Consider the following 11,147-nt stretch of genomic DNA (forward strand, 5'->3'; position numbering starts at 1 on the left):
TTGTGTGCATTCATAACGAAATTTGGCCAAAAAGCAGAGCGGATGAGCGCTCCACTCCACTCTTCGTCATTATTGATTTCCTTGGTTCGAAAAAATTTTTGGCGGCAAAACAAATTGCGGATCTCTTCTTTCCACTCATCAGGCAATAATATATAAATTTTGAAATGAATTTGAGAGGTCGACCAGCCATCGTTTGTTCGATCTTACGTGGAATCACCCTTCTATAGTACATCGGGAACCTGCCTCTACCCTCCTACAAGCCCATCCTTTCTCGTCAGTCTCGTCAGTCAGCACTCTTTTCTACTCTGTCCTTTTTTTACTACGTTTGCGCGCTGTAAATACGCCGTCATGAACCCAAACCTACTTGCCCAAGCTTCTACACTTGTAGCCATATATCCTGCTTGCTTTGACAAAAAAAAACATGGGTGATCCCTCTGTGATAGAAATCGGTATAACACGAAAGTGCGACGTGTCCTCACAGACGTAGTTGAGAGTTTGTTGTGCATTGTTTCGCCACTAGGGCGAGGGAATGAATGCTACAGCAACCAATTGTAGTGTCACGCGAAGAACGGCAAGCAGCTTGAATGTTGTAATCCGCCGCTCAGAAGAAAGGACGCACGGAAAGAGCATAAACAGGGTGAGCACGAAATAACAACTGCCACAGCTCGACAGTTAAAGCGCGCTGCTCAAACACAACGGAGGACGCACGAAAGAAACGCACAAGTATACACAGGATGAGCGAGAACTGACTGTCACAGTTCTAACTTATTTGTGTGTGCGCAGCGCGCTCCTTTCGTAAAAGCGAGCGAAGTGACCGTCGTGCTCTCCCTAACTTCAACGCAAACTTGCGGTGACAGCACAAGACGTACAACCACCCCCATTCGCGAGATAAGCGCGCGCGCCCTGTAGAGGCGTGTGCGTATCGCAACGCGCGGGGCGACGACCTTCAAAGTGCGCCCTTCTTTCCAGCGACTCTACGCCCTTCGAACCCTTCTAGAGTGCCTCGATGCGCGCGCCCCCGCTTAGAGTGGTGTCAGCTTTTGAAAGGGCAGGTGCCGCCTCCGCGGCCTTGGCGGCAGCGTGGCCGCCATTTTGAATCCCCCGCCTGGTCACTTGTGCGTGGCGCGCGTGCTCTTTTTAGGTCGGTGCTCGTTTCCCTCCAGTTTTATGCGCTCGCTACCGTCACCATGGCCGGGTGTTGCGTGCCGCAGTGCAGCAATCATTCCAGAAACGCTGGGAGCTGTATCGTTTTAGAAGATACGAGGTTTCTTTGGACAGTAAAAATCAAACGTGACAAGCGGCATCCGAAGAACACATTATGCACTTGCAGCGTAAGTTTCCGGCTGGTATTTCGAATTCACATGCAAGAGTAACCTGCCGGTGTTAACCTTGCGTAATATATGGACACACTGATATCAGCTACATGCTTAAAATGCTTTGGTTCACGTGTGCATGAATCCTGCATTTTTCTTCCCAAACATTCTTTACTGCACTTGGTTGGTCCTGTATCTGCCTTTGATTTTTGCTTTCGCTACTTTTGTGATTTGAAATGTATCATGGAATATATTGTGCGTGTTTGTCTGCAGATCAGATCCTTCTTTTTATTGCGATAGCAATTATATGGACAGTCTCGGCTGGATTTTGCCGTCGCCGTCGCCGTCATGCACCGTATATGTATAAGTATATATATATATATATATAAAAGCCCCAAAGAAAAATAATTCAGAAAAATGCTTCCGAAGCGCGGAATCGAACCAGGGACCTCTTGTTCCGCAGCGAGTGGCGCTATCCACTACGCCACGAAACGCAGATCCTCCACGTAGCTAACGGCGAGCGTTATATACATACCCTTTACCGCTGGACGGACTCGCAGACGGCAGGCGATAATAAGCTTTCTTCATTACCAGCGAGATGGCGCTAGCAGCGCGACGGGCGCATTTAAAAGTCGTCGTCGAGCTCGCTCGCTTCTTATATTTGCGCAGCGAGAACCTTGCCCTTCCGTTGTCTGCTCGCGCGGTTTTCTCGCGGTGAGGGGAAGAGGAATGTTTTCACGCTTTCACCGTGATGTCCGCGCTCATGTTACCGAGCGTACGAAAGTCACTCGAGCTGAAGGGACGCCGCTAAACGAACAAACAGAAGATGAGCGCGAACTATCAAGTGTCACTGCTCGACAGTTGAAGCACGCTAGTTTCCTTCGCTTCTTCGGCCGCCTTTGCAACAGGAACGCTGTTCAAACTGAGAGTATCCATTGGCGAGCCTCACTTCGTATAGCATTAATTTCTTGCTATCGCATTCATTGCTTCGCCCTTGCGGCGAAACTGTGACTTTTTTCCTAATAATAATTATTTGTGAGAATTTACGTCCCAAGAACCCCGATATGATTATGAGAGGCGCCGTATACAGTAAAAGGCCTCCGAAATTTTTGACCGTCTGTTGTTCTTAACGTGCACCTAAATCTAAGTACGCGGGCCTCTGTCACTTCACCTCCATCGAAATGGGGCCGCTGCGGCCGGGATTCGATCCCGCAACCTTCGGGTCACCAGTCAAGCACCATAGTAAAAACCACGGCGGTTCTTGTTTTTTATATTCCTTTCCGTGTTTCAAGTACGCCTTCTGTGCTGGTCTGATTCCCATGTATGTATGTGTCCAGTTAAATTATTCTTGTCCTTCCCTGTTTCTGTGTTTCAAGGTTGCATTTTCGTCCTGTCTTAAATAATTACGCAGTTTCTGTTTTTTTAATCATTTACGATCACTGTGAATCGACTAGTGGCAGTTGTGTTTTATTGTGTGGTTTGCGTTTTATTTCTGTAATTGCTTCTGTCAGCGCAGCATTAATGCGCACAAATGAATGGCCTGTACACTGGATATTAACGCGCGCACGCATGCACACGCACGCACGCACGCACGCACGCACGCGCACACACACACACACACACACACACACACACACACACATTCAGTATCTTATTTCTTTCAGCAAGCATAATTTATTTATTAATAATGTAAGCCCTGAAGGCTCATACAGGAACGCGCATACAAACAGTTCTCGCGAAGCGTCTATGCAAAGAAGACGCATGAAAACAACAACAAGACGGGGAAGCATTGTGTACAGTAGACACGCTATGTCAGTAAAAAATACGAGAAACAAAGTCAAGTTGTACAGTGAGTACGTCATGGAAAACCAGTTAATGAAATAAAAACTCACAGGCTCCCTTATGCGTACGCTTAAGACAGCTCGAAAGCGAAAGCCATCTTCTTCTCAGTTTTTTGCGCACAAAGCGCTGTTTTGCATTGCCTCCAAGATCGGAGGCACCTCACCTGGTTTTGCACTGCTTCCGTGATCTGCCCACTTTTGACCAAGCTACGATGTCATGTGATAACGCCATCATATGACGTCACGCCGAAATTTGTGAAGCCATGATGACGTGTATGGTGACGTCATCACGTGACGATTTTTTCGTCCCTCGTCCTCAACGTCGTGGTATGCTGACGCCGTAGACGCTGGACGCCGACGGTCAGATTTCGCGTTTGATGAGGCATTTAAGGCTTTCGCTTTAAAAATACGTCCGCCACGGTGGCATGGTGGTGACGGAGCTCGGCTGCTGACCCGAAAGTCACGGGTTCGATCCCGGCCGCAGTGGTCGAATTTAGGTCGAGGCGAAATGCTAGAGGCCCGTGTACTGTGCGATGTCAGTGCAGGTTAAAGAACACCAGATGGTCAAAATTCATGGAGCCCTCCACTAAGGTGTGCCTCATAATCATATCATGGTTCTGGCAAGTAAAACTCCAGATATTATTATTAATAAAAGAGACAAATAACCGACGCCGTGCATCTGCCGCACAAAGTGTAAAACAGTATTGGAAACACTCAATATTATGTGCATGCAATTGGGCATGCGAGAAAACCTGTAGATACAGAAAAAGAAACTGCAGATACAAAAAGAAGAAGGAAAACGCACTGATACTGCGCGCATGCAAAGTTTTACGGCATACTACTCAACAACGTATTCATCGTTTTGATAAGGACTCAAGGTGCAACTCGAGTGCCGATACAGTAGCGGCTACAGATTGTGAGCAAGAAACAATAATGATAAAGAAGCTTTCGTTTCATTTTAGCAGGATAATCGCACCATACTTCCCCTCGGCCCTTTATTCTGTGTACAATATGTATGCTGCCATTTATAATAAACGAGTAAATTGTTTGCAAACTTAGCAAAATGAGCCACCTAAATCGCGCTTAGGTACACTCTTAATCCGGTTACACATAGGTTCCAGGTAAAACTAACGTTCCACATATTTTACTGGAACAAACGTCATTTTTATGTGGATCCGGCTTTTTCACGAATAATATGGGTATCAGTAATCGCAGTCTTTTCATATTTTTCTCTATTTTTTCTTCATTTAAGTGGAACATAGCAACGTTATGTGGATCAACGACTTGTTCCACTTACTCTGTTACCGTAACTTTTTTCCCGTTCCACTTAAGCCTTGTGAGCGGATACTTCTTTTTTTCTTCTGTTACACCTAAAAGCATGCAATGCAGTGAAGCATGCGGCGAAGAAGCTAAGTGACGACATATGTTCTCCTCGAATTCAGGCAATCGCAGCGGGCAGTCACAACGAATAAAAAGGAAGCTTAAGCACTTCGAACTTGACGAGAATATAGTCTTGCTAACTTTTTTGGCTTCATTGAAACACCGACGTGAGGTTTCGCAAGCGCAAAAAGTCAACGAGAGTTAATTTACTTAGTGGGGCAATTAGGTCTGCTTGGAAAGGGGGAAAGAGTATTGGGCTCATGGTTTCTTTCGCAAACGCAAACACACCCAACAGAGAAGAGCGAGACAAAAGAGGTGAAGACAAAAACTGAAATTTACTCACACAATTAAAGTATAAATGCGAGAGAAAATATGAATGGATGAGGAAGATAGTGGAGAGAAAAAAAGTTAACTAAGATGAAGTGTCGTGTAGAAAAAAAAAATAACAATCTAATAGAGATATAGACGGTGAACTAAGCGTCTATATCCCCACTTCTATGTCATCAGGACGATACGAAACTGAAGTACGCTGAAATTCGGCAGCGCAGCCACATTTTCAAGAATGAGCAGACTGCAACTCCGGAGCAGACTCCTACGCATTGTAGTGCTATCGCAGGTGCACATTTATAAAGCGCCCATTTTGTCCATTGTATACTTCTGCAGGCCGAAGGAAGGCAGTACAGAACATTACATCAACATTTCGTCTAGAAATAGGCATGATTTGCACCACAACTTCTTTTTCAAAGCACCAGTTTTTGCTATTGTTTATTTATCAATTTTCGCATCGTATTGAGCGGCATGCTTTTGCACGAAGCCGAGAGGGTTACTGTCGATCACGCAAACATTAGTGCATCAGAGAACAATATCTTCTCTGAACATTCTAATTACTTCGCAATCATATCAATTATAATGTTAGTGGCATGATACGTACCTGCGATATGCGAGGAGGATGCGATTGGAATAACTGCCAATGAAAGAACTGACAAATTTATTCCGCAATAATCAGACAATGACAATTCGGTCATTGTTAATTTTGAAGTATGAAGAGACCATATGTGGTGCCAAAGTCACATAAGGACCAAGTTCGATGGCTCTTTTTTAGCAGCCGGAGACACTCTAGTTTTACGTCGTATGCCACAAAGCGTGGATGAAAACAAACGCATGCGAAATCGCCTTCCGTCTCGTGCATGTTTATTGAACAAAGATTGTATAGCGTAAGCGAAGTGTGGGATGCCAGCAGGCAAGAGAAAACAGGGTTGTGCGTTCGCCATATATCACATGAATGAGAGATTTGCAATAATCCTTATCTGATCACCAGCGCGGGGTAATCAGTCTTCATGGTTCTCGAGAACGAAAGCGATGACGCGGCGACATAGTTTGTTTATACTTACACCTCCTGGTAAAGAATGATCTAATCGCATGCCGATGAGCTATAAATGGCGTAGAATTTCAATATTCCAAGTCACAATGTTCACAATGATTACGGATTGCTGAGGCGGATATAGCATTTGTCACTAGAACATGCAGCGCGATGTTTGTTTTCTGCAGTGAATAGCACGCTATAAAAAGACCATTTACACACCGCCTGCACAAAACCAAACTGACCGACAATTATTATAAATATACGACGTGGCAGAGTTTAGAATAACTACAGTATATCCGGAGTATGGCATAAGCAATGGAAGAAATTAATACTGTTAAAACCGGATCCATCCGCTGAAGTTGAATTCATCGCTATCGAACGTAGCGCCACAACTCTGGAAGCGACGAAATCGGACGCCAACGCGCCAACCCGCCAACTGCGAAGCTCTTGTTCGGCTGCGTGCTTCAACGCAACTCGGCTGTTAAGTGTGTAAACTCTGGCTTGTTTTCCTCGCCTCGAGAAATTCCGTTTGCACTGGAGGCCTGGCTTTAGCATCCGTCACGGACTTTATGGAGAGGTAAGTGCTTTTACTTGTTACTATCGTAGCATACGTCAGTTTTGATGCCAGCAAACGGCGCTCACGTTTTCGCGCCATTGTCACACGCACAAAATCTGCTAACTGTATTTCTGTGTGTTTGTTTGCGCAGCAAGTGAAGTTTCGACGAAACGTTGTCTTACCGCCGCAGCTTCTATTCAGCTGTGATCTGGAATGACGGCAGTCTGCACACATGCTCTGCGTTTGCTCGCTCAAGCACAGGGCTGTAGCGCTGAGCTTGGCGTCACAAGATGGCTCCCGACGTACTTGCGCTCGCCTTTCCGAGCGCAAATTGGTGCACGTAGCACAAACTTAGTCGCGCCTGCGGCGCTCGTGTTGTCAGTTTTACCGGATTATTTCTTGCTCACGCAATGTGGCGGTGAACCTTGAAACGCACTTTTTAATGGTCGTCTTTGTGCAAGAACGTGTACTTGTCGGCCACATATTTTTACTGGAACAAACCTAATGTTTATGTGGATCCGACTTTTCGGCGAATAATATGAGTGTCAGTAATCGCAGTCTCTTCACTTTTTCTTTATTTTTCCTTCATTTAAGTGGAACATGGCAACATTATGGGGATCAACGACTTGTTCCGCCTACTCTGTTACCGTTAGTTTTCTCCCATTGGCCGCGGCGCCTGCATTTTCGATGGAGGCGAAAATGCTTGAGGCCCGTGTACTTAGACTCATCATCTCGGAGGCCTTGCTTCCGGCAATACCGGTTGTCCCGGACCCTACTAAACCCCTACCAAAACAGGCAGAGGTCAGCACAGGAAAATGAAAGAGCCGGATTGACGTTCCCCCTGTACACGTCACTTTTAACAACGCAGCTGTTTAAGCTAGGTGGAACTCCATAACCGGCCACAAAAAGCTCGATGGGCCGATCCTGGGGATTGTGCAGGAAGGGTCCAAAGGGTCCAGAATATGTGTGGTTTGTAGACAGGGGGCTGCTATGGAGTGACAAATAATTACACCATGCACAGCCATTTTAATATGGAAGTGATGGCCATTGTGGAAACTGTCATCAGCGAGTTGCTTAATTGCCACTTTAGCCTTGTCATGCTTAAGTCTTAGAAGACCAAAACTTCTGCCGAGTTTAGTAACATTTCGCACTCGCTAAGAAAGTGTTTAATATTTATGTTTCTTGCTGGGGCGTCTGCGTCTTGTTTACGAGTGTGGTTTACAAGAGCTTGAATAATTTGACAGGTGGAGACATACATGAATAATGGCGTGTTCAACGGTGCCACAGGACATCACCGGCGATCTGAGAGGGCACTGCAAGGAGTGCGAATGCAGTGGTTTTCAGTGCCTTGTTGATCTGGCCATGACAAGGTACCTATTGGCTGGTGCATTCTCTGTGGACACTCGCCTGCCTCATATGGACCTCTCGTCAGCCTCTATGAGGGTGCCCAAGACGGTAAGTACTATTCATTTGTACAAACCCCCCAAATTTGAACTGCCCTGTTTTAGGTTGGCAGCACACTGTCATGCCCGTTAAGAAGTAATAGTGCTGACATATGGAGGTTTTGTATCTTCACTCCATGCACACACTCTTACGTTCAGCCCCTTCAGCAACATTGCATTGGTGATAGCTGAAGCTTATGTTAGCAGCATTCTGAGAACCTGAAAAAGGGACAGGTTTTGACTGGGCTGCTGCTCTTTTTTTCTTTCATGTTTGGTTACTGGCAAGCCAGAAGAAATTCTTTCGTGCCCTTTCAAATGTAAGGTGCGTTTACATTCTTCTAGATGGAGCTTTTGCTCTCGGTGTAACAGCAGTGCGAGTACGTGCTGTGTTCTAAGTGGGATATTCAAGTTCGTCATATTGTCTCTATCCAGTACTGTACAATGCAGGGAAAATAAAAATGTTGATGTGCCGTGGTAAGTGAAGTAAGTAAAGTTTCAACGGTTCAAGTTATTCCAGTCTTAAATATTTCCATAATTTACTTTGTACTACCAAGGGGTTTCTTACCGTAATAGCTTTGCAAACTGTGGTGGGCTACGTAGTTAAATAGCTTGTTAGGGAAGTTGGTGCATCTTTTGAAAGTAAACAGTGCAGACAAGGGACAGTGAAAGAAATTACATTAATCCACCATTTTTCTGAAATGATTCTAAATTACGAGTCCGCACTTGTCCTATTTTGCTCTCCCTTATCATATGTGCTGTTTACTTACTTCGAAGTATACCTTTGTACCTAGTTTCATGACACTTTTGCTTTGATAACTGATAGACTTGGTCAAAGCTTTGTGGAACAAACAAACCTCTCAGAGAACAGCTTGAATACTTAGATTATTTTTTCTGTTGACATTGATGAAGATTGGAGTATGAGACTGCCCTTTAAAGATGAATTCATCACAGGGCAATTCTGCACAAAACTGGCTGTTAAAACGGGTGAAATTATTTTGACACCAAGTTTAGCTGCTGTTTGCATTCAAAAGCAAGTGCGAAAGCTTTGTCAGGAGTGTAGCATGTCGTGATAAATGTCCAGGCTACTACTATCGCACTGCCGAAAAAAAAATCTTCCAACGATATTTTTTGTCAAGTTCCAGTCCTGTCAGGGTATGTTAAAAATGCTGTTACTTATATTTATTCTTAAAGTGCACTTCAGCTTTTTTATTACCTGCAAAGGGTGAATGAGGCACCAGGCGTAATAGGGCACCCGTCAGAAATGCATGCACCAATACACTGCAATCTTTTTAAACCACCATCAGATTGGAAAAACAGATGTTTGCTCTTTGCTGCATTATTTAGTTGTCAATTATTTGGTAATTAAAACAAATCGCTTGAACGGTTTTCTGAATCTCGACGAATGAGGAAATTTACCTTGAAATACATCCATGGAAATTACAGTTCGCGTGAGTGTTAATACATATGCAATTATAGAACATATGGAGGAGGTATTTCATCTGTATTCACTGTGCACCATATGTGTACGGCATGCACCTGAGAAACATTGATTGCCCATAGCAAATATTAAGCAGAGTGTTTTCATGGCTTGATAAAAACCGTCATTTGGAGCCTAAATTTTTTAGCTGATTTAGGGCACACACTTTACATTGAAAAAAGAATGTCCTGACCTCACTGATTTGCATTTTCGTGCTTCTACAGGATATCTGGAGGAAGCTGAATCTTGCAGTGCACCACAACAGTCTTTGGCTAGGCAAATATGTGGCCAGTGGTCAACAGACACCACCACTTACCCAGAAAGAGGGCCTGCGCAATCTGTCGAAAATTATTCTTTGACAGTGCACCAGACAATGAAGTTCGGCACCCAGGAAGTGCTTCCGCCCCTGTACTGACGCAAGGGGCCGAAGAAAGTTTTCGTTCAAGCACCTCGACCCAGCTACATCATAAGTGTGTACACTGCGACTTCTCATCTTATTATTTTAGTCGTTTTCCATCTCACATGAAACTTGCTCATCGTTCTGTTAAAAAGTACACCTGTGCCCTTTGTAAGGTCACTTTTGCAGCTGTTACCCGTTATAAACAGCATTTTGATGAATTTCACATCTTGATCGTGGCCAGTGAAGAGCAGCATTTGCTGAGTAGCGACAGTGAAATGGTCCACCAGGACATGAGCATTGAAACTGAGGTCTCATAATTTGAGCCGTGTGTGCTCAATGATGAGGCAAGGCTCTCCGATCTGTTCAGGCTTTTGGAGGGTGAGCACATACGTGCAAAAAAGCTATCAGTGCTGTTGTCAAAAACATTTCAGAATTGTTCCGCGCCAAGGGTCTTCAGCTAGACGCATCAGGTTTGTTAACTGACAAGGCGGGAAAACGTCAGTATGAACGTAATAACATATATGTTAGACCTTCCAAAAAAGCACTTCCCAATGGTTCCCATGGTTATTATGTATCACTAAAGGCACTCTTAAAAACCTTGTACCAACATCCAGAAACAAGTAGCCATCTTCAGGAAAAGTTTGTTATCTCTGAAGATGGTTTCCTCAGGCACCTGTGTGGTGGTTGAGGTTCAGGCGCCATGCTATGCTGAATAATCAGGACAGTGGCCTTGGCGTGCTTCTATACTGCGAGGATGTAGAAATTGCCAACCCTTTGGACATGAAGCGAGGCATGTGTGGAAAGCGCACACTGTTTTATGTAATATTTGCCAACTTTCCTCCCCCAAGCAGGTCTCAGCTGAACTGATATTAATTTAGATTTCATTCACTCAGTGAATGAACTGTCAAACAAAGGAATCTCATTCAAAGTTCGGGAAAGAGAAATCAAGACCTATGGCTGTCTCCTTGCATTTCTCTGTGATAGTTTAGCAGCACATAATACTGCTGGCTTCATGGAATCATTTTCGCCAACTGTTCGTTATGCGTGCCGCCGCTGCAATGCACTCACGAGTGATTTCCCTAAGATTTGTTTACACTCTGACTGCCGTTTGAGAAGTGACAGTGAAATTCAAGATAAAGTTAAATTGTTGAAGAAAGCAAAGAACTTGGCTGAGCAGAAGAAAATATCGGCAGCTTCAGGCATCAAGGAACCCTCAGTGCTTCACCTCGTAACAGGGTTCTCATTGACTGAGGATGCACTCTTTGACCCTATGCATATATTTTAAGAAGGTGTGCTACCTAAAGAACTTTTCTTGTTTCTCCGTCACCAAGTACACATCCGTCGGGTATTTAGTAGAAAACAACTGAATGAAGCA

General features: G+C 44.6%; 1 protein-coding gene across 3 annotated transcripts; it reads left to right on the forward strand.

The window, feature by feature from the left end:
* The first annotated feature begins 6,355 nt into the window (after positions 1–6,355).
* Positions 6,356–10,437, forward strand: LOC119401214 (uncharacterized). 3 transcript variants are annotated; one of them, XR_005185389.2, is made up of 3 exons: positions 6,356–6,474; positions 7,698–7,908; positions 9,597–10,437. XR_005185389.2 is itself a non-coding variant. In XM_037667897.2 (2 exons), exons 1-2 carry the CDS (start codon positions 7,717–7,719, stop codon positions 9,729–9,731), a joined length of 327 nt encoding a protein of 108 aa, XP_037523825.1. In that variant the 5' UTR covers positions 7,475–7,716; the 3' UTR covers positions 9,732–10,437. The 3 variants fall into 3 exon arrangements, 1 of the variants encoding a protein (XP_037523825.1); XR_005185390.2 differs by having other exon boundaries at positions 7,741–7,908; XM_037667897.2 differs by lacking the exon at positions 6,356–6,474 and having other exon boundaries at positions 7,475–7,908.
* Positions 10,438–11,147: the final 710 nt, after the last annotated feature.

Source organism: Rhipicephalus sanguineus, chromosome 8 (assembly GCF_013339695.2).
Source record: "Rhipicephalus sanguineus isolate Rsan-2018 chromosome 8, BIME_Rsan_1.4, whole genome shotgun sequence".
NCBI classification, from domain to species: domain Eukaryota; kingdom Metazoa; phylum Arthropoda; class Arachnida; order Ixodida; family Ixodidae; genus Rhipicephalus; species Rhipicephalus sanguineus.